The sequence below is a fragment of the Mastigoproctus giganteus genome, chromosome 10 (genome assembly GCF_048544385.1).
Source record: "Mastigoproctus giganteus isolate SK-2022 chromosome 10, ASM4854438v1, whole genome shotgun sequence".
NCBI classification, from domain to species: Eukaryota; Metazoa; Arthropoda; class Arachnida; order Uropygi; family Thelyphonidae; genus Mastigoproctus; species Mastigoproctus giganteus.
In genome coordinates this window covers 8,095,070-8,120,137 of record NC_143584.1, presented here as the reverse complement: position 1 = coordinate 8,120,137, position 25,068 = coordinate 8,095,070, and the positions used below count along the sequence as shown (strand labels likewise).

At 36.1% G+C, this 25,068-nt stretch overlaps 1 protein-coding gene across 1 annotated transcript in view; it reads left to right on the top strand.

Moving 5' to 3' along the window:
* Window positions 1-25,068, top strand: part of LOC150078667 (centrosomal protein of 89 kDa-like) — a 124,616-nt gene that overhangs the window by 28,777 nt on the left and 70,771 nt on the right. Inside the window, exons 3-4 of the mRNA XM_090383612.1 lie at window positions 7,977-8,157; window positions 21,778-21,841. Coding sequence (XP_090239738.1) covers window positions 7,977-8,157; window positions 21,778-21,841 — 245 coding nt within the window. The remainder of the gene's footprint in view (window positions 1-7,976; window positions 8,158-21,777; window positions 21,842-25,068) is intronic.

The following is a 25,068-nucleotide window of genomic DNA, read 5'->3' as shown; positions in this document are numbered from 1 at the left end:
TGTTTTCCCTTCTGCTTGGAAATTTGCTCATATCCAGCCAGTTCCCAAAAAAGGGTGACAAATCACTCCCATCAAATTCTTGCCCTATTGCAGTTATCTCTACTCTTTCTTAAGTAAGGAGAAATCAATTAACTGCCAACTCTTAAACTACCTAGAGACCTTCCATCTGATCAATGATGGCTAGTATGGATTCCATCAGTGTCGATCCACTGGTGATGTTCTGGCTTACGTTACCCATTTATGGACGAATTCAATGGAAAATTTCGGTGAAACACAAGCAGTTGAACTTGACATCTCAAATTCTTTCGATCATGTTTGGCATAAAGGTCTTCTAAACAAGCTTCCGTCTTATGGTTTGCCAACTGTTTTTTCTCCACTTGTTGGTTATCCAGTTTTCTCTCTGACCGCTCACTGAGGGTGATGGTAGATGGCTCTCTGTCTTCTGACTTCTCTACTAATGCTGGTGTCCCCCAAGGTTCAGTTCTTTCCCCCACTCTTTTCCTCTTGTATATTAATGACCTTCTTCCATTGACTGGAAATTCTATCCATAGTTTTGCTAAAGATAACGCATTGCATTCCACTTTCCAGTTTGAGAAACTTTGCCCTGCTCAATCATCTTCAACTTCTCGAATATCTGCTACTAATTCCTTAAATGCCAATCTCTAGGTGATTCTCCAGTGGGGCAAAGACAACTTATTTGATTTCAATCCTTCTAAAACTCAGTCCTGTCTTATACCTCGCAAAACGGATTCTTCTGTTCCTATGCTTATCTTTGGTGACACTCCGATTTTTAGGCAAGATGATATATCTCTTTTAGGGATTACCCTGACTTCTAATCTCTCTTGGCACACGCACATTTCAAATATTGCTTCCTCTGCATCAAAAAAACTTGGTTTTCTCTTTTACTCCTGGCATTAATTTTCTTCCAAACAGTTGTTCACTCTGTACAAATCGCAAATCTGCTGTTGTTGTTGTTGCTTGGGTTTTATTGGCGCATTAGCGACTAAGGCTATAATGCGCCAAAGCCTGGTCATAAAACGTAAAATTTTCAGTGGCCTAATGATTTAGGTCACTAAGTCAAGGTATGAAACAAGTATAAACTAAAAGATAAATATCAGTAAACAAGCAGCTATAATAATAAGATTTTTTAAATGTGACTAAAAAGGTTTACTGAAGTCAAAAAGCTAAAAACAGCAGACACATTGTCATTGTCAGATAAAATCTGACTGAGTGTATAAGGCTCAGTCAGATGATTAAAAGCAGTAAAACGGATATTGCTAAAATCTGGACAGTCAACTAAAATGTGCCTAATTGATAAAATTGTGCCACAGGACTCACACATAGGAGGGTCATCAGCCCTCAACAAATCTGCCCTACTATGGTTATTGTTCCCACATCTGGGGTGGTACCCCCAAAACCTCTCTCAGGCTTCTAGATTCCATTCAGAAGAGAGCAGTTAGGTTATTTAATGACTCATCTCTAACTGAGTCTCTCCACTCACTGTCTCATAGATGTACTGTTTCTGCTGCATGCCTCTTCTACAGATATTTCCATGGGCACTGTTCTTCTGAATTGGCTTCTATAATTCCCGCTCTCTCTTTCAAAACAGCCAACATCCATTTACTGTTCAACTTCAAACTTACAGAATAATCTTTTCATCTTCCTCGTTTATTCATTCAATTGCCATTTTCTGGAACAACCTTCCTTCATACTTATTTCCTGAAAATTTACAGTCTACAGAAGGTCAAGTCTAATGTCAACAAATATCTTCTTTCATCTTCTCAACCTCCAACCCAAGCACAGTACTAAGTATTATAGGTTCTAATACCTCTCGTGTTTGGGGTTTTCATAAAAAAAAAAAAAAAAAAAAATATATATATATATATATATATACAGTGAAACTTCCCTTTAATGGACAGCCATGGGGAATGAAAATGTGTCCGTTAGAGAGAAGTGTCCACTAACAAGAAGTCTGAGGGAGAAAAAAAAAAGAAAGAAAGAAAAATCGTTAAACGTTTAATGTAAAATTAAATTAAAATATATACAGATTTTGAACAATATTTTTGTAAATAATATACAATTACATACACAAGAGATAAAGAAAAATCGTTAAACGTTTAATGTAAAATTAAATTAAATTATATACAGATTTTGCACAATATTTTTGTAAATAATATACATACAATTGTGCTATGCATATTATGACTTTATCTTAAGAAAAATACATACAGTAATCACTTATTTTCTTCTGCACCTTCTTCCGGCTGATAATTTTGTTTTCAACATTTGTTTGGAGTGAAGAAACCATCGAAAGTCCTTCAATATCTTCTTCAGCGTCAAAAAACATTTTTAAACGATTGGTTTGTATGAGCGCTTCTTCTGTTTTCATCGGTGGTTCGTCGTTAATATGTTCTTCGACAGAATGACCTCCTTCCATTTCTTCATCCTCGTGAGGAACTTCTTGAAAAATATCGATGATAATATCGTTGATATCTAGAGCACTATCTTCTGTAGTGAGGTTCGAGTCTATATCTTTGTAGCCAGGGTCACTTGTAGCGGAAGTATCGTATATTATCAATAGATGTTGAAGTTCTTGTTCTTCTTGGTGCTCCACATTGCTGTTCACAACTTCAGTTTTTGCGTTTGAGAAGCCAGACTTTACAAAACAGTTCACGACAGTTTGTTTTCTAATTGCGTTTACTGAAGAAGAAATCCATTGAATCGCATCTAGGATGCTGATTTTCTTTGCAAGGTCACTCGCACATGTTACATCGTTCATGTTTGCAATGAGATGTTTTAAAACACGTTTTCTGTAGTGGAGTTTAAAATTTTTTATTATCCCTTTGACACTCTGCAGATGTGTTTGGTGGCAGAAAAATGATTTGAATGTTGGACAATTCAAAGTGCGGGTGAGATGCAGCATTATCCATGAAAAGAATAATTTTTCTGTTTTGACGAATCATGTTTTGGTTAAAGTGACTTATCCATTCGCTCATGATATCTCGTGTCATCCATGCTTTTTTTCAGGAAGAGCTTTAAAAAACAACCCTGTTTCGTCACAGTTGTAAATATCCTTTGCTTCAAAATCACAACATAAATCTTCCAATTTGACGGTCCACTCTGTTACAACCCCAGTATCAACAGATCCACCTTCACCACTTACGGTTTTCCAAGAAATTTTATGCCGAGTTTTGAACTTGTCTAGCCATCCCACAGAAGCTTTGAACTCATTTACTCCCATAGATTTCGCAACCTCCAAAGCCTTTCCCCTAATAATAGGCCCATTAATGGGAATTTTTTTAGCACGTGCGCGACAAATTTGAAGTCCAACAATTTTCGGGAATGATTTTTGAACCTGATCATTTCCGTGTTGCCAAAATTGTTTGAGCAGTTAATTTTTTTTCTTTAGGATGTCGCTTACCTGCGTCTTCCCGATTTTGAATTTTGCAGCGAGATTGCGAACACTATTTTTTTGCCGATCATACACATTAATGAGTTCGACTTTATCTTTTAAAGCCCCCTATGTGATGGATACGGTAAAAATAAATATAAATAAATAATTAAATTTAAGTTAACGCGAACAGAAACATGCAGATAGGAAGAAGAAAAACTAAAGGAGTAGGAGTTTTTCTTCCTACTATCTGCATGTTTCTCTTTGCGTTAACTTAAATTTAATTATTTATTTATATTTATTTTTACCGTATCCATCACATAGGGGGCACCACATATTATTTTGATGACTATTACATTATGTCCTAGATACGGTAAATATGTAGTGTGTATTATATATTTAATCTTATTTTAATCATTAAATTACGTTCTCTGTCAGGTCAACGATGATTAATATATGCTTACATTTATATTTTACTTATATTTCTTACATTTGATTCTAATATTTCTAAAATTTCTTAACTTTTTATTTATATTTGGCCTATATTGGTTTATATTTGGTTTAGATTTAAATTACTTAGCATATATTGATCATTACAGAAACAGAGAACTGTTTGTCGTTTTTTGCCTTCAGTCTGGGTGGTTTGCCCCAGTTGAAGTCGTCTAGATTGTCGGTAAAAAGCGATATATTTTTTTTGCGTTTTATTATTTGATTGATTTACTTTTTCTATTATTTTCTATTATCCTTAATATATATATATATATATCATTTTGTTAAGTTTTTTTTTTCTTTTCTTTTTTTTTTTTTTTATAAACTCAAGGAATAGTTAGGGAGAGGAAAAAAAAATATATATATATCAATTGTATCCAAAGTAATAAAAACACACATGAAACATTATCCATTACATTACTGGTTCAACTCTTATTATGTATTATTGTAATTTACAGTGTGAGTTATTCATTCACACCAACACAGTTACTTAATTTAATATTTAAAAATTAGATTTTAAATTTGGTTAATATCATAAAGTTGATTTCAAGTTGAAATTTTTCAAATGATATACAATTTATCTTTATAAATGCAAAACTTGAGGCCAGTATCATGAAAAACCATATATTGAAGAACAGTTGGATAAATATATAATAGATTTTGCTGCTTATTTAAATTAGTTTTATTGATTTGTTCACGTTCTGCCCAGCAAACCAGTTGTTACAAGAACTTTATATTACACTGGTACGTATTTTATGTGATTGAATCTGTAAATCGAACCAAAAAAAATGCACAGTCCATTGTTAATTGGTGCTAGTACATCAACTGCATTGAAGAAGTTACAACAGGTTTCTAGACTTCACTTTGCTAGAGTATGGCTGTACTGGACTTTTTTTAATATGCCTTTGATTTTTTTCCCCTCCCCTTTCATCCTGAAGTTTGTGTTTTGTTCATTGCACCTGAATCTGAAACAAATTTGTTGAACCCCCTCATAGTTCAGCAATATTTTTAAAGATGTTGCAGCCATTGCTTTGTTCCTAGCTTTAGTACTAGAGTTTAAATGACCTTCTAATTTAATGAAGTTAGAGTGTGAAAGTTAATTGATTTTTTTTTATAGAAGCAATATATGTATAACAGGAAAAAAAAAATGGTGGCCAGTATTCACACAAAGTAGCCAACCACATCTGGATGAATATCACATGCTTTATGAGCTACTTAATTAAAAGTGATGCTCTTGGCTGCTTATTGTGTTACAGTATATTAACAGGGAGGGGATGAAACTACCTTGACTTATTAAATTAAAATTAAATTTTCTGTTTATACTCCGGCACGACAACCAAGTCAGTAGAGTTTACAATAAATCGTCAATACAAATATTTATCGTATTTAGTAGTCACAGGCTTGAACCCCGGTCTACTCAAGGAACGCGTGCTATGCACTCTCGCTCCTGACCACTGGGCTACGTCAGGCCTAATTCATTCTTGTGTGGACATTTCTTTTAGTAAAAATAGACAGTTTTTGAGATTGTGACCTCAATTTTTAATATATGTTTAATGGCATGATAAAACTAGCACCATTAACACAAACTTTTGTATGCATCTCAGCTCATGTCTTCTGCTACTTGTTATTCAAACTATTATGGATTAGTTTGGGACCTGAAAATACTTAGCTTGAATTTATTATTATTTTTTTTTCTGTTCATTAATTTCATGAATGTGTGTGCCTTAATGATACTTACTCTGTGACTATAAATAAGATGTGTATATGTTTTGTTATCTGCATTTTCCATGTAGCCATGTAAGTAATATTATCGACCTTTTCCACCTTGGGAAGGGTTGATGATATTACCACTGTATTGCATGTGTAGTAATAGTAGTGACACAGATAAAGATGAGTTCAACTATAAATTAGTGAGATGGGCCTTTTAACCCACAAGCAGTCAGGTGCTTGTTTCCAAAAAAGTATAATTTAATAAGTTATCAAGTGGAATTACCTCAGTCCCACATACTTAACACATTTGCTGCCTTTACAGGTATAAGCATAAAACAGGCACTGGGAATAATGTACTGCAAGTCATATCTGAGTGAAAATGCACCCAAGCACTGTGCTATAATGATACCAGTGGCCATTCTTAAGCAGACAACCAAGAAGTGCCATAAATGTAAAGGCACATTGAAATTAACAACAACTCAGTATTAGCACACTGAACAAATGAATGCTTGGCTTTCGTTTATAGACTTGGCACACAGTTTTATTTGTTTTCTGCTTGTGTCGATATTAGTTCATGCACATGAATAAACATTTTATAAAATTTAAGATTTGTTCTGATCTACAGGTCAGCACAAAAGTAATTGTTCGTTTTTAGCAATAAATTCCAAACTTTTAATTTTCAACCATTATGTACAAATTTTCAGAATGCTGGGGATGTCGGAATGTTGCCCCCCCCCCACAATATTTTGAAAAATATGGCACATTGAACAGGTTCTCTTAGGTGGCAGCAATTGTGTTAAACAAAACAATAAAAATGCAGTGACATGATTAAATTTATTTATTTTTATTTTTATTTTTTGTAGCTTAACAAAACTATGGGAGCTGTACTTTGGAACTCATTGTTGTATTTTTTGCAATTATTTTTTTTAAAAAGAGTTTGGACTTAAGTGGCTGTGTTTGAGTTATTTTTGAATCACTGTAAAACAGCCACTAATGCAGCTGGAAGTAAATATTTCTAATTGATTTTTTTTAATTAATTAAAAAACCATGAACTTTAAGAATAGGCAGTATATTATATTCATAATTGTACTAGTTTTTTTATGAATTTTTGAAAACAGGTTTTCAAATGTTTATAATAATGTTTATGGCCATGTATTAATATTTTTGAATAATTTTTTATTACTTTTTTCCCATAAAATTTGAGTGTAGTGCCAGTATTGCAGATATAAAATTGTGTTCCTTACTCAGAATTAATATTTAAGAATTAAAAAAAAATTGTAAAATCATCCCATATTTATTTTTTATGGTGTATTTACACTGATACTATATAGTTAATTACCAAAACGCATAAGAATTATGCCTAATGCATTTCATTTTCAAATTATATTTTTACCAATTTTGGCATCGCTCATATTGTGGATTTTTCACAACCGTGATGGCATGTTGTATTACCAGGGTACCTGCCCGCCCACTGATGGTGAAGCCCAGTAGCTTTGAAACGATCGTCTGGGTGGTGGTATCCTCTGAAAATAAATAACAGTAGTCTTCTCTACTAGAGAAGCATTATTATTTGAAGTAGTGCAATACCACTATCTTATTGTGAAGGCAACCACGATACGAGATACAATTAAAACGATGCCTTCTACGCTACTTACGTAGTTCAAATTTATGGGTTAACTATGGTGTATTTACACCGATACTATATAGTTATTTTTTTATAAAAGTATGTTTTAATTCTTGAGCTGGGTTCTTGAAATAAACAAACAAATAAAAACAGTATATTTTTGCACTACATGTGAAGTCAGGTGCACACGATCCAGCTTTGAGTAAAAATTCACTTCCTGCTTCCATATGGATGAAAAACAAAACTAAGAGGGTGCTATAGCAGTTTTGTGTGCACTGCCTGAGGCAGATTACAGAACTGTTTTGCAGTGTGTGTTTTTTTGTGTCAGTTACTTTTGTTTTTAAGCATAGGTAATTTTGATAATTGATGATATTTTTATTTATTGACTGACCTTGTTAGCAAACGAAAAAAAAAGTTAATAGTTTAACGTGAAAGTACTGAGAATCTCCAGGATCTAGGGGTTATTTTTGTATGAAAATGGGACTACCTGATAAACCCACATGCACACTCAAGGGTTACACAAGATATAGTTTATTGTAACTGATCTCATCAAATTGTTACATTAAATTGCAAAATGATGAAGTGGTCACTTAATCTGAAAAGGAAAACAAATAAATATTAAATTTTACCAATAGTAAGAGACAGATGTGTCTTGTTTGAAAACAGGTTTTATCTTGTATTTAGTTTTTTTTTTTTTTTGCTGCACTGTTTTATTTTATTGAATTATTTAATTTTTAAATATCAGATATTTGCTGTATCTAGTGCAAGAACTTCAAATGGAAATTTCAAAACTTGGGATGGAGAAACATCATATTAGTACACAACTTAGATCTGTAGAGGATAAATATGGGATTCTTGAAGGCCGTTATAAAGAAATGTTTAAACAAACTGATGAAATGATTCCATACCAGCGACACATTGAAACAGTCCAGAAGTGTCATAGGTACTGTAAATTATTATATTATTTTCATTACTGGTCTGTTCATTATGATTACATTTACAAGGATAATGTGCTTAGTGATATGACTGCCACTTTTCAGTTAAGCAAGAGAAGTACGTTCATTTAAAAGATATTACATTTATAGATAAGTAAGAAAAACTGATTAGCGAAAAATATCCCATGATATATATGGAATAATGTTGTAAAGATGCAAACAAAAATTAACAGAAGTGATAAAATTCAAAAAGTGTTATGTGAATCACAACAATTTATGTAACTTATGTGTTATAACATAAGACTTGATTCAAAAAAAAAAAATTATTTCATTTGAGGATATTTTTGGCTTGAGTGCAGTTCGTATTCTTTTATTTACATAAGTGTTCACAGACTTCTGTAGATTATTTCCTGATTTTTTAAACTTAATTTACAGTAAACCCTCCCTAATCCAGTTACAGTTAATCCGAATGTCGGATAATCCAAATTGTTGGATAATATGAAACATTTTGTTCACAGTTGAGCACTTTGAAAAGACATATGGGATTTAGGAAAGCAGATAAGTCATTCTGACTGTGCAGCGAGAGATGGAGCATACGTTACATTGTCTTGCGTGTTGTTCAGTATCGTTGTTGACCCTGAGTTGGATGGATGTTATTGCTTATATCACTTCATTTGTGTACTTCTTTATATGTATATATGTACATAAGTTAACATATTTTATATAATTATGGGTCCTAAAGAATTAAAAAGTGGAATGAAAAGAAAACATGTAACTTTAACTCTCATTAACAACTTGAAAATGGTGTTCCTGGAAAAAAAAATTGCTGAAGAATTCAGTTTGGCCAACAGATTGTGTCAGATATTAAAAAATAAAAAGAATCTATAAAGACATTTGCTTTAAAATTCGATGTGGGATGTGATAAAAGCAGTGTATCAAATAGACAGACATTAAAAAAACCAAAAGAACTGTTGCTGGAAGAAGTTGTATTTAAGTGGTATTCACAGCAACAATCAAGTGGTATTGGTATGTGATGCCAGTGCCAGCTCATAAATGTATAAAAAGACAATACATTTTATCCATCTATCGATGGATAAATGTGTTGTCTTATTATAGCTTTTGAATAAAGGTTCTACAGTGATATATTTTTTTATTTATTTTCATCAGCAGTACCTATATTTTTTTTATTAAATTTTCCATTTATTTGTGTTCTAAGTTTTTCCATTTATTTGTGTTCTAAGTTTTCTAATGAGACATGGCAGACAAGAAAAATGCATCGGATACATATAAATTAATGGGTGACATGGAAGCCTATGATAGATATAAGCTGGTCTGTAACCAAGTCACAAAGGAGATTAGGCAGGCAAAGGATGCAAAGAAAAACAGAAAAGAGTTCTTTACCTATGTAAACTCTAGAAGGAAAGGGATGAATCAGATTGGTCCACTGAATATTGATGGTTGAACTGTTGATGATCCTGTTCAGGTGGCTAATAAACTAAATGAGTATTTTGCCTCTACATTCATACATGAGGAGTTATTCAGGAAAGAGAATGCCAGAGGTGAAGTAAACTGTAGCAGTGAGCTAGATGATTTTGAAATAACTGAGAGGAAAGTGGAGGAGAAATTGTTGAGGATAAACATAAAAAAGGCACCTTGGGTGGATGAGATCTATCCAGTTATATTAAAGGAGGCAGCAAAGGAAGTAAGCAAACCCTCAGCCATAATTATGAGAGCTTCTTTGGACTCAGGGGAAGTACCCAACTGGAGATGTGCAAATGTGACCCCAATTCACAAAGGAGGATCAAAGGCTGACACAAGTAATTATAAACCTGTGAGTTTAACTTCTGTTCCAGGAAAATTAATGGAGGCTCTGGTTAAAGAAGCACTGCAGGATCATCTAGACAAGACTTCAGTTATAGCTCGGACCACATGGTTTTGCTAAGGGAAAGTCTTGCCTGACCAATTTGATTGGATACTATGATGCAGTCACAAAAGAACTGGATGCAGGGAATAACTTTGATATTATATATTTAGATCTTAGAAAGGCTTTCGATACTGTTGCACATGGAAGACTGCTGCACAAATTGGAGCAGTGTGGCATTGGAGACATGTTTAATTGCTGCTATGGATAAAGGGATGGTTGAGGGGGAGAAGACAGAGAGTGGTAATCAATGGACACTGCTCATCATGGACTAATGTTATTAGTGGAGTCCCTCAGGGCTCAGTGTTGGGTCCATTATTGTTTTCTGTATTTATAAACGATATTGATGATGGTATATCACGCTTAATGTCCAAGTTTGCAGACGATACAAAGGTTGGCAGGGTTGTCAGGGACACTACTGACACTATGCTGCTGCAACAGGATCTGGAAAGGTTGAGCAGATGGGCTGAGAGGTGGCAAATGAAGTTTAACATTGACAAATGTAAAGTACTACACATGGGAAACAGCAACCCCAGAGCAACGTATCAACTCTGTGGTATTACACTGAGAGTGGTAGAGAATGAAAGGGACTTGGGGGTGGTTGTGCAGGCAGATATGAAGTTCTCTGAGCAGTGCAGACGGGCTGCAAGAGTAGCTCATGGAGTATTGTCAATGATATACAGGAATTTTTCCAGCACGGATAAAGAGGTGATTATTCCCTTGTATAAGGCAATGGTCAGGCCACACCTGGAGTATTGTATACAGGTCTGGAGGCCTCATTTCAAGAAGAATGTAGAGCTGTTGGAACGAGTACAGAGAAGGGCAACAAGATTAGTGAATGGAACAAAGGGTTACTCTTAAGAAGAAAGGCTTAAGTTTTGCAAATTACAGTGTCTGGAGACTAGGCACTGGCAAGGTGATCTGATAGAGGTGTATAAAGCTTTGAATGGTTTGAGCTGCTCAATGCTGATGGGATTCTTCCTCTTGCTCAGAATAATCACCTGAGAGGGCATAAATTCAAATTGAGGAAAGACAGATGTAGGATAGATGTGCAGAAATTTGCCTTTAGCCAGCAGGTAGTTGGTTTGTGGAACAGACTTCCATCCCTTGTTGTGGAAGTTGATAGCCTAAATAAATTGAAGTCTCAGCTGGACAGGTATTTCGAATGAACAGAAGGGTGAAATGGGAGTGGGTTTTTTTTTTTTTTTTTTGGCTGATGCTTCAGAAGCTTGCTTTCTTGCATCATATGCCTCTACTAATGCTAATGTATAAAAAGACAATACATTTTATCCATCTATCGATGGATAAATGTGTTGTCTTATTATGGCTTTTAAATAAAGGCTCTACAGTGATATTTTTTTTATTTATATTCATCAGCAGTACCTATATATTTTTTATTAAATTTTCCATTTATTTGTGTTCTAAGTTTTTGTTCTGTTAAAGCTGTCTTTTGCTTCACTAATCTGGATTATCACTTAATCCAGATTAGCGAGGGTTTATTGTAATTTTATTTTTTTTATTCCATAGAATACTTTTCCAGAAAATGCAGTTTTTCACTTCAAGTATAAATATATGAATTCCATATATTTATACTTGGAAGCCAGAAAGCATTCTGTAATTAATGTGTTAAGAGTAGAATGTAATTTGGTTGTTCATAATGAACTAATTAAATGTGAATAGCACTAATTAAATGACACGATTAATATGAATGACATGATTAGTTTAAGTGAATTTTATTGTGTAAACAGCATTATATAAAGTAAGTTAAACTGCCACAACAATAGAACTACTTGATAATTTGGCATTTCTGCCTTATTAAATCCAAAATCTAAGTCCATCACAAATTATTGTCAAACCCTCTGTCTCAGCCAACCTTGTAGGTTGACTGAGACAGAGGGTTATAAGTTTAGGGTTATAATTTTGTACTGAAATTGAAATTTTATTTCAATTTCAGTACAAATTTATTTTAAATCGAAATCATGACTCAGACCAGAGCAGCAAAGCAAAAGACTCAAGCTAATAGGAGTGCTGTGGCTCAGAGGAGAATTGAGGGAAGGGGGGGGCAGTTACCCTCTGAATCACAGCCTTTTAAAATGCACTGCTTGCATGATGTTTGTGGAGCAATCGAGCACGGGTCATGATATTGCCATGGGGGATGTCTTTGTGTGTGCGCACGATGCAAGGAGTGTAATGAAAACAGGCAACAACTCAGCATTGTTATGGGCCTATATGAGAGCTTGAAGGACAGAGTAGATGCCCTCGAAGGATCTAAATTGAGGGGGCCCATCAAGCAAGCTCTCAGCTGCCCACTTCAACTCCAGAGCTTGCACTTGGTCATCACGCAACACAGAGGCAACCCCCAAGGCAGAATGCACTGGTCCCACAGGAACTAGTAGTTGTTGGTGACTCTATTGTCAGGGAAACGGGGAACATGCTTTGTAAAACGGATAGGTGGAACAGGACTAGGGTATGTCTGCCAGGGGCAAAAGTTGATGACGTTGTAGAGTGGATATCATCTTTTAAGGGCACGAAAGGTGATATAGTTGTACACGTTGGCACAAATGATATTAAGAGTAGGAGACTGGCAGAATTAACAAGTACAGGTCACTGTTGAAAAAAAGCCGTGAATTAGGGTTGAATTTGAAAGTGTCCGCAATTCTGCCCAGACACAATAGGAGGGAGTATATGATGAGAGCCTTGTCGATCAATTCAGCCTTGGAAAGATTGTGCAAGGCTCAAGGGGTAGAATTTTTTTCAGCCTGGTCTGTACTTGTTAACAGGAGAGACTGCTTCTACAGGGATGGGATACACTTAAATAGAAAGAGTGCAAGAATATTTGCTGATGCTATCGAGGCAGTGTTAGGTGGGTCGGAAAACTGCTAGCTTGGGAGAATACAAGGACTAATAGATTAACAGTAGGCACTGGCAGAGCTGAAAGTGTTTGATTCTTGCACTGCTTCTATTGGAATGAGCAGAAGCCTGGAAAACAAGATGCAGGATATTTCAGAGACTGCTGGGAGTCATTGTGGTACAAGTAAACACATGGGTTGTGTTAGGGTAGCTAAGAATAGGAACAGGTGCATGTATACTTGCGTGTACGCCAATGCTAGGAGTTTGGTAAATGAATTTGAGGTATTGCTTAAAGCATCAAAGGCGGATATTGTTGGGATATCAGAGACGTGGTGTCACAAGATATAAGGAATGCAGAACTGGAATTTGGGGAGTACAATGTGTACAGAAAGGATAGACAGGATAGGAAGGGAGGAGAGGTTATGCTATTAGTTAAGAAACACATAAAATCCAAGGAAGTGAAGCCAGTCGACATCGCTGGACAAGTGCAGTGTCGAGTCAGCTTGGTGTGACATAAGTATTGGAAGATCAAAATTGAGAGTAGGAGTGTGCTATAGGCCTAATGACCCTGATGAGTATAATAAGAAACTGTACAGGGAAATAGAGTGGGCAGTAAATCAGAGAGTCTTATAATGGGCAATTTTAATTTCCTAGATATTGACTGGAATTTGTGGGTTCGTCACACACGCTAGCAAGGCTTTTGTGGATTTATTGGATGATTGTTTTCTACATCAGCGTGTTCGGGAGGCAACTAGAGGGAGTAATACTCGTGATTTGATTATCAGTAGTGATTCTTCATGCTTAAGAATCTGCAGGTAAATGAACCACTAGGTGGCAGTGATCACACTGTGCTGACGTGGGATTTACTCAAAGAGGTAACTACCATTAGGGGTAAAGGGAAGGGTTATTGCTTTCGTAAAGGTGACTACGATGGTCTGAGACAGTATTTTAATTCTATACAGTGGGACCAATTGATGATGTTACCAACAGCAAATTCAAAATGGGAAGCATTCAAAGAACTTATCTTGGAAGCTACTAGGCTTTACATACCAACTAAGAAATATTGCTCAAGGTTTAGGCCAAAATGGATGTCAGATGAACTAATGAGGCATATGGCAGAGAAGAAAAATGCATGGGATACTTACAAATTAACACATGACACAGAAGCCTATGTTAGATATAAGTTGGTCTGTAACCAAGTCACAAAGGAGGTTAGGCAGGCAAAGGCAGATTATGAGAAATCTTTAGCAAAGGATGTAAAGAAAAACAGCAAAGAGTTCTTTACTTATGCAAACTCTAGAAGGAATGGGATGAATCAGATTGGTCCACTTGATATCGATGGTTCAACTGTTGATGATCCTGCTCAGGTAGCTAACAAACTAAATGAATATTTTGCATTGACATTCACACGTGAGGAGTTATTCAGCGAGGGGAATGCCAGAGGTGTATTCAACTCTGGCAGTAAGCTAGATAATCTTGTAATAACTGAGAGTAAAGTGGAGGAGAAATTGTTGAAGATAAACACAAGAAAGGCACCTGGGGTGGATGGGATTTATCCAGTTATATTAAAGGAGTCAGCAAAGGAAGTAAGCAAACCCTTAGCCATAATTATGAGAGCTTCCTTGGACTCACGGGAGATACCCATAGACTGGAGATGTGACCCCAATTCACGAAGGAGGATCAAAGGCTGACACAAGTAATTATAGATCTTTGAGTTTAACTTCTGTTCCAGGAAAATTAATGGAGGCACTAGTTAAAGAAACACTGCAGGATCATCTAGACAAGACTTCAGTAATAGCTCGGACGCAGCATGGTTTTGTTAAGGGAAAGTCTTGCCTGACCAATTTGATTGGATACATGATGTAGTCACGAAAGAATTGGATGCAGGGAATGACTTTGATATTATATATTTGGATCTTAGAAAGGCTTTTGATACTGTTGCACATGGAAGACTGCTACACAAATTGGAGCAGTGTGGCATTGGTGGCAAATTGTTGCTATGGATAAAGGGATGGTTGAGTGGCAGAAGACAGAGTGGTAATTAATGGACACTGCTCTTCATGGACTAATGTTATTAGTGGAGTCCCTCAGGGTTCAGTGTTGGGTCCATTGTTGTTTTCTGTATTTATAATGTATTTATGTTGATGGTATATCAAGTAATGTCCAAGTTTGCAGACGATACAAATGTTGGCAGTGTTGTTAAGGACACTACTGATGCTATGCTGCTGCAACAGGATCTAGAAAGGTTGAGCAGATGCACTGAGAGGTGGCAAATGAAGTTTAACATTGACAAATATAAAGTACTACATATGGGAAACAGCAACCCCTGAGCAACATATCAACTCTGTGGTACTACGCTGACAGTGGTAGAGAACGAAAAGGACCTGGGGGTAATTGTGCAGGCGGATATGAAGTTCTGTGACAGTGAAGACGGCCTGCAAGAGTAGCTCATGGTGTCTTATCAATGATATACAGGAATTTTTCTAGCAGGGATAAGGAGGTGATTATTCCCTTGTATAAGGCAATGGTCAGGCCACACCTTGAGTACTGTACAGGTCTGGAGGCCTCATTTCAAGAAGGATGTAGAGTTGCTGGAATGAGTACAGAGAAGGGCAACAAGATTAGTGAACGGAACAAAGGGTTGCTCTTACGAAGAAAGGCTTAAGTTTTGGAAATTACAGTATCTGGAGGCTAGGCACTGGCGAGGTGATCTGATAGAGGTGTATAAAGCCTCGAATGGTTTGAGCATGCTTAATGCTGATGGGATTCTTCCTCTTGCTCAGAATAATCACCTGAGAGGGCATAAATTCAAATTGAGGAAAGACAGATGTAGGATAGATGTGCGGAAATTTGCCTTTAGCCAGCGGATAGTTGGTCGGTGGAACAGACTTCCATCCCTTGTTGTGGAAGTTGATAGCCTAAATAAATTTAAGGCTCAGCTGGACAGGTATTTTGAACGAACAGAGGGGTGAAGTGGAAGTGGGTTTTTTTTTTTTTTTTTTTTTTTTTTGGCTGATGCTGCATAAGCTTTTTTTTATTGCATCATATGGCTCTACTAATGCTAATCACACTCCTACTCTAATTTTTGTTTTCCCAGTGCTTATGTCCTACCAATCTGACTCAGCATTGCACTGGCGACCCATGTCAGCTGGGTATACTGTCTTAGATTTTATGTGTTTCTTAACTAAAAGCATTTTTAATTAAGAAAGTAGCCAGGTGGGCAAGAGCAGCAGTGCGTAGTACACACTTCTTGATTAGACCTGGGTTCGAGTCCATGACCACCAAATATGGATGATCGGATGATGCAGAAAGGTCAGGGAATGACCACCGTATATCCCCGGAGCAACATGGCCTTAGTTGCTAATGCTCCTAAAAACTAAATAATTAACAACTAAACCTCCTCCTAACCTCTCTGTTATTTCTGTACACATTGTGTTCCTCATATTCAAATTCTTCTTCCCTTATATCTGAGTGATACCACCTCTCTGATATCTCCACAGTGTCTGCATTTGATAACTTGACCAGCACTTCAAATTCATCGAATTTATTTACTATGCTTCCAGCATTTGTATCACAGCCCATGTATTTCCTTGTTCCATATTGACCCCACAGCAGGCCCTGAAATCTTTGGTATCTTGCTTTCCAGGCTGCCACGTGTTCCAATAGAAGCAGTCCAAGAGTCACTTTCACTTCTGAATGTGGCTATTATTAACCTATTAGTCTGGGATTCCCTCCCCCCACAAGCTAACAGTTTCCTGACCCACCTAACACTGCCTCCATAGCATCAGCAAATATTTTTGCAACCTTTGTATTTAAGTGTATCCCATCTCTGTAGAAGTAATCTCTCCTATTTACAAGCACAGACCATACTGAGAAAAATTCTAACTCATTGGCCTTGTGCAATGTCTTCAGGGTCAAAATGATTGACAAGGCTCTCTGGCTCTCCTTGTTAGAATTCCTTATGTGTGAATGTAGATGCAAAATACTCATTCAGTTTGTCAGCTATCTGTGGATCATCCACAGCTGAACCATTGATATCAAGTGGACCAATCTGATTCTTCCCCTTCCTTCTAGAATTTATATAAGTAAAGAAGTCTTTACCATTTTTCTTTGCATCATTTTCCAATGATTTCCCATAATCTGCCTTTGCTTGACTAACCTCCTTTGTGACTTGAATGCAGACTAGCTTATATCTATCATAGACTTATGTGTCACCTGATAATTTATATGCATTTTTCCCATACATTTTTCTTCTCTGCCACGAGTCTCATTAGTTGATCTGACCTCTATTTAGGCCTATACCTTGAACAGTATTTCTTAGTTGGTATGAAAAGCTTAGTAGCTTCCAAGATTATTTCCTTGAATGCTTCTCATTTAGAATTTGCTGTTGGTAACATCATCAGTTGGTTCCACTGTATAGAATTTAAAAATTGTCTGAGACCAATCACTCACCTTTACAAAAGAAAAAACTCTTCCCATTACCCTCGATGATAGTTACATCTTTAGGTAAATTCCACATGAGTGCACTGTGATCACTGAACCATAGCGGTTCCTCTATCTGCAGATTCTTAATGCATGAATAATCACTGCTCATAATCAGATCAAGAGTATTACTCCCTCTGGCTGCCTCTCGAACATATTGATGTAGAAAACAGTCATCTAGTCAGTTCACAAAATTCCTGCTAGTGTGCAAGTAACCAACTTGCGAGTTCCAGTCAATATCTGGGAAGTTAAAATCCCCCATTATAAGACATTCTGATTTACTGGTCCACTATTTCTCTGTTCATATGTCCAAATTTTAGAAGTGCATGCTTTATTGTTTAACCATCTGATTGAGCCTTATACATTCTGATAACTGTTCATTGTATTCATTAGGCCTATAACACACTCCTACTCTCATTTTTGCTTTACCAGTACTTATGTAACACCAAACTAACTCAACATTGCACTGTCCACCCATATCAAACTGGATGCACTGCCTTAGATTTTGTGTGTTTTGCAACTGCACCCTTTGTATTTAAGTGTAACCCTTCCTATCCTTTCTGTACACATTCTACTCCCCCAAATTCCAATTCTGCATTCCCTCTATTTTTGTGACACCGCATCACTGATATTCCAGTAGTATCTGCCTTTGATGTCTAGACTGGCACTTCAAATTTATCAAGTTTATTTACTATACTCCTAGCATTGGTGTACATGCAAGTATGCATGCACCTGTTCTTACTCTTATTTACCCTAACACAGCCCATGTATTTACTTGGTCCATGGTGACTCCCAGCAGTTCTGCAATCTCCAGCACCTTGCTTTCCAGGCTGCTGCTCAGTCCAATAAAAGCAGTGCAAGAATCACTCACCTCTGTCCCTGGCTATTGTTAATTGATTAGTCTTTGTATCTGCCCCCCCCCCAAGCTAGCAGTTTTCCGACCCACTTAACACTGCTATATGCTTTACTAACTACTGTATTTCTTCGATTGTAAGACGCACTTTTCCCCCCATAAACGTCTCTAAAAATGGGGTGTGTCTTAGAATCGATGGCATCTTACAATCGCAGTTTTTTTTTTTCTTTTTTCAAATTTTCCCATGCTTTGCACACGGCACCATGCGTTTTGTTTTTATGTGGAAACCCCGCCTCTAAGTTTGACCGTTATCGCATTCTTCAATTCCATTGGAGAATAAAGTGGAATGGGTGATTTCACGCGCTTTCGAAATGTGAAGCCACCATTATTTCATTTTAGTGGAGCTCACTCAGTAAAAACTAGGAAGTTATGTTTGTATCTTCAAAAGTACATAAGAGTGGAGTTACTGTATTTTGTTCATTTTGATCCCTTATTGCACATTAAAATGATGTCAAAAAGATTGCACTACGAAGCCACATTGAAACAAAAAGTTATTGTGTATGCAAAAGAACATGGAAATAGAGCTGCGGGTCGACATTTTGACATTAGTGAAGTAAATGTTCATCGTTGTAGAAATGATCACATTTCCATATTTTCGTGCAAAGCAACAACCAAGTCCTTTACAGGGCCTAAGAAAGGAAGATTTCGCACAAGTTGATGAAGCTGTGATACGTTTTGTAATGGAGACATGCACAAAAGGATTACCCATTACTTGACAAGCCATGCATTTGAAAGCTGGAGAAATTGCCAAGTCCCTCGGAACAGAGATAATAATTTTTAAAGTCAGTCGTGGCTGTTGCGACAGACTCATGCATTGTAGCGGATTATCGTTAAGGTGCTGAACATCTATCTTTCAAAAAATTCCCACAGACTTTCAACAGAAGCTGATTAACTTTCAGTGACAGGTGATGAAATTAAGGAAAACAAGAAACTATGAGTTTAGTCAAATTGGAAACCCCGGTCTTCTTCGATATGCCTCGAAATTATGCCGTCAATGCTAAAGGTGCTAAAGAAATCAAGACTAAAAGCATGGGCTACGAAAAGCAGCGTATTACTGTGATGCTATGCATCACCACTGATGGTCGAAAGTTGCCACCATATTTAATTTTAAATCGAAAAACTATACCGAAGAATGAAATTTTCTCCAAAGATGTTATTGTGCATGCACAAAAAACTAGATAGATAGATGTCGGCAGAACTTACGGAAGACTGGCTAAATGTTGTGTGGAATAGACATCCTGAAAGTCTTTGTAACCCACCTAGCATGCTAGTACTTGATGCATTTCATGGACATTTGTCCAAACGGGTCAAAAATAAAATTGTGCAAAAACATGGTGACTTGGTTGTGATTCCTGGTGGCATGACTAGCCAACTGCAGCCACTCAACATTTCAGTCAACAAACCATTCAAGGATTACTTGAAAAAGGAATATGAATCCTGGCGGTTGACTGATAACCTTCTGGAAAAATTAAGAAAGCACCAGCATCAAAATTGGCAGAATGGGTATCAACAGCTTGGAAGCTAATCCCAAAAAGAATAGTGCAGCACTCATTTAAAAAATATTGCATCACCAATGCTCTCAATGGCTCAGAAGATAATATATTATGGGATAATGACGATAACGACAGCTCAAGTCAGACTCTGATATTGATTCAGATGCAGATATCGACGGCTCAGAAGATTCAGAAGGAAGTGATACCTGCTGATAAATACTATTGTTGTTAGTAAATTGAATTCTATTATAATAAAAATATTTGTCAGATATATTTTAGCATTTTATTTTATTTATTTTTTTAGAATCAAAGCTTTTTTTCTGTTGGTGGTACTGAAATTAAGGTGCATCTTACAATCAGTGGCATTGTAGAATTGAAGAAATACAGTATATAAGCTTTCTTTCTTGCATTATTTGCCATTACTGCTGCTGCTGCTACTACTACTTGGTAAGAGTACCCTTTTATTGTTGTTTGTTTGTTATTTGGTTTTTAGGAGCATTAGCAACTAAAGCCATATTGCTCCGGGAATATGCGGTGGTCATTCCCTGACCTTTCCGCATCCTCCGTATTTGGTGGTGACTGGCTCGAACCCCGGTCTAATCAAGAAGCATGTGCTACGCACTGGTGCTCTTTCCCACCTATCTACGGAGGCGCTTACCCTTTTATGCTCCTGAATAATCTTGTTACCATGTACATCTGTGGAAGAGGTCTTCACTGCTCCAGGGACTATTACAAAGGATCTGGTGATGGATCTAAGAACCACTATAATGCCAACATGGATGTTGTAAATACTTTTTATTGACTTTTTTAATTACCTCTGTATATTTCTTGTGAAATGAATTTGGAAGTTAAGATTTTTGATTTCTGTTTGCTCAGATAATATTGTTTGATTCATATAATATGAAAGGGACATATGAAATTTTGACTTTGAATTGTTTATTAAGGATCCGTATTCACTGAAGCTGTAAACAATGAAGCTTTAAAACTCCTCTGGCCACTTTGGGTCTATTAGAGTATAAAAAGAAATTTATTTATTTAAAGTTTTCTGTGCCTGATCTTGCAGAGAACTGTGATTCATAATTGACTTATAAGCTTTCCAGAGCACTCTAATTTGGTTTTCAGTTTGCTTTTTTAAATTGTTTGAATTGTTTATTAAGGATCCGTATTCACTGAAGCTGTAAACAATGAAGCTTTAAAACTCCTCTGGCCACTTTGGGACTATTAGAGTATAAAAAGAAATTTATTTATTTAAAGTTTTCTGTGCCTGATCTTGCAGAGAACTGTGATTCATAATTGACTTATAAGCTTTCCAGAGCACTCTAATTTGGTTTTCAGTTTGCTTTTGGCAATCATCCTGTAGATATGCTTTAAGCTGTTTTCTCAGAATGGAAAGGATGTTTGGTTTCAGACAGAATTTGTTCTGCATGTTGTTCTTGCTGTGATATGATAAACTGTCCTCAGAACCTCTAGTGGTGTTGTCTGCTGGAGGTTCTGAGGTTCAGTTCTCAGTTCTGCTGGAGGTTCAGTTCTGAGTTGATGAAATTTATCTTTGCTTTGATTGCTATTGAGGTTTAGTTTATCTCTGTAATGGCACTTTCACCCTTGAACTGTTGTTCACTAAGCCTTTTATTTGGTTAGCTTTCAGTAGATAAAATTTAGCACCATGTCAGTAATATGTATGATTTTAAAATCCATCGTAATGAGAGAGAGAGAGAGAGAGAGAGAGAGAGAGAGAGAGAGAGAGACTGTGTTTATGTATTGCCAGGCTTATTGCTAATATAGCATATTAGTAATTTCTTTGGTTGTTTGCAGTTAACCTTTATCAAAGTTCATGCCCCATATTCCCATCTTCATGGGAGCATGTAAAAAGTGCATTGGCTCCTTCTGAACAAAATGCATGCCTTTTTTGAATATTTAGTACTGGAATATTTTTTTGTTAATCTTGTTAAAATAAATATTCTTTCTGTAGGCTTGTAGAAGAATTGAAGCAGAATTATAAGCAACAGTTGGATAAAGTAATTGAGAAATTTAGAGTAAGTGTTGCAGTTTATTTAAAACTATGTATTTTAAGTAAAATATATTTATTTAAGAAGTGTTGTGTAAAGTGGAAGAAAGTTAATGTGTCGAGAGAGAGAGAGAGAGAGAGAGAGAGAGAGAGAGAGAGAGAGAGAGAGAGAGAGAGAGAGAGAGAGAGAGAGAGAGAGAGAGAGAGAGAGAGAGAGATGGGGGAAGGAAGTTAGTTTCTTAATAGGGAGAAAAAAAAAAAACAGATTACATTGACTCAATATATGATTGTCAAAATGTAACAACATTGTAAAGGTAAAATATGCAAGGACATTTTTAGTCTTCATGTATTAGATGCTGGCTGGGAGTTGAAAGCAGAGAATGCTAATACATTTTCTTTAAGGTATCTTTAGTAGTGAATTGAGTATATTCTCAGTGGACTAATTTCTCCAGTTTCACCTAGTGCTCATGGTATTTTAGTACACTGGGCTGTTGTGGCATCCAATTTGTGAATTACTTGATAAAAGTACTACTTTGCTCACCATTGCAGTTATTCAATTGCTTGGAAAAAACAATTTGTTGATGCTGTATATTATATACTGAGCACTAGCAGTTTTCTCCTTGTGGATATGAACAAGAGTATCAGCCATACAGAACTTTGCTCTTCTTCATAGCAGGAACATTCAGCAACTGGATGCACATCTAGGCTCAAAATACATTTGGCCCTATAATTTTGAATTTAGCCCTCTAACCCTCTCATCATGGGGGGGTTTCTAACAGCCCACCCTCATGGAGATAACTCCAAACAGTCTCAGTGAACACAGTTATGCAAATACTCTTCAGAAAAGTTTATATCCTTGCTCTTTTCCTCAAGCATGAGACACCCCCCAAAGTAGAGTAAACCATCCTCCATCTCCAGAACAATAGATGGATAATCATCAGTGCAGTCTCTCACACAGAAAAACCTACAGCTTATCCTGCTATAATGTAGCATCTTACACTGTGTGCAGGAGCAGCAGAAGTGCTTATCACACGCTTCTTGATTTAGACCGGGGTTCGAGCCTGTGACCACCAAATACGGAGGATGCGGAAAGGTCAGGAAATGACCACTGCATATCCCCGGAGCAATATGGCCTTAGTTGCTAATGCTCCTAAAAACCAAACAACAACACTATGTGCATTTAAAGTTATGTGCATATTTATTTGACACCCTATCCTCCATTATTTACTGCCATGTTACATTCTTTCTCACTGGTGTCAATTCAGTTTACGGTTGGTGTGAGTGTATATATTTATGTGTAAAAATTCATATACAGTTCCTACATATATATATATATATATACAGTAAACCCCCGCTATTCGCGGTATCTGTATTTGCGGTTTCGCGTATTCGCGATCGCCGATTTAATATAAAATGAAACCTAAAGAAATGTGAATTTTAAAACGCCGTGAATATTTTCCGCCATAAAAAACATGGGCGTGGCTAAAATTATCTTTCCCGGTCAAAACAGCGCTCAGTGGGTGGGGGGAGAGGGGTGAAAAAATCGCGAGCGTGGATGTTTCTCGCTAATCCTTGTTCAGTATGTGTTAGTCATGGAAGGTTTCGTCGTTTGATTTTAATTTATATGTTTATAAATTGAATAAATTTATCAATTTATAAATTGATATGCTTACAAAAATGATAACTCTACCGTTTTGCAGTGTAAAATAGACTTTTTCGAGTGCGTTAACGGAAGAAAGTGACTTTATTGTGGTCAAGTTCTTTCTAACCCCTACAAAAATATGGCTACGAATAAAAAGAGAAATGTGAAAATATCACAGAAGGTGATGACACTAGCGAATAAAATTGAGTTATTAGATGAAATTTCTAAAGGTGAAAGTGTCTCCTCAGTGGCAAAACATTATAAAATCAATGAGTCAACGGTACGATCAAACAAGAAATCGGAAGAAAACATCTGCCGTAGTGTCCGTGAAACCGCGCTAATTGCTTCAAAAATTTGCTCTGTAACTCTTGATGTTAAATTTAAAAAAATGGAAAAGCTTTAAATCTGTGGATAGAAGACCGAATTCAAAATAAAATTCCTTTAAGTTCACTCATCATTCGTGAAAAGGCAAAACTTCTTTATCAACACTTTAGCGAAACTGGTGATAGCACTGGCGGGATGTTTTTTTTTGCTAGCAAAGGCGCTGATTTGAAAGATTTGTTTGAAATTTCTAATAAATATTACATTTAATATTAAATTGTTTCTTATTTTCATTTCGATGCCATATGCTTGCATTTCACTATGTACTGTCATGTACAGTCATATTATGAAGGTACATATAATACATACATAGACAAAATTTTAGACTAGTTTTTCTTATATATTTCATACTTTGGAACGGAACCCCTTTATTACTATGGGAGCCATAACTCAGTATTCGCGTTTTCGGTATTCGCGACATTTCTCAGGAACGTAACCCCCGCGAATAGCGAGGGTTTACTGTATATATATATTTTTTTTATTATTATTTTTTTTCTATCCATTTGGTAAACAGTGAGTGCAAAAAAATAGTTTTTCAAATAAACAGAAAGCATTAACTATTGAAATAAAAATGGAAGTTTTAATGTTTGATGAAATTGGTTTCTGACATGCATCCAGAATCAAAAGAAACTGGACATTCAAAAGAAGTTGGATGATCTGATGAGTGGTTACAGATTTATTTTAGAAGGGGCAAAGTGAGCAAGGCAGCTACTCCTACATTCATTCTTTAAAAAACTAGCTAAGTACAAGAATCCTATCTTCCTTCCAGCAGTTGAAATGTTAGCTATCAAAAACAAAACAGTATTGCCCATGTAAGTTTTATTTCAATAAATTTTGTATAATGACCTTTGAGTATCAATATATTATTTACTAGTCATAATGTAATATTCATTGATAAAATTAAGCTTGAAAATGGGGTAAGCATTGACAATTTATAGTCTTTATGGTATTGTCCCTGATTTTTAATATGAAAATGTGCATGTACACATTTATGCTACTCATCTTTTTTTTTTTTTTTTGGAATGTATGTCATTCATTATAGCAGGACGAGCTGTAATTAGTTTTGCCCTGCTCTCTTAACTCAGACAGGAACTCCTCAAAGTATAATAAACCACATCTTGAGTGCAACAGGTAGTAGATAATTAATCTTCACCCCAGACAGACTCAAAATACTTATGTCCTCCTCCACTTGAGTATATGAACAGCAGCATATGAACCCAAAAGCCTGCTTG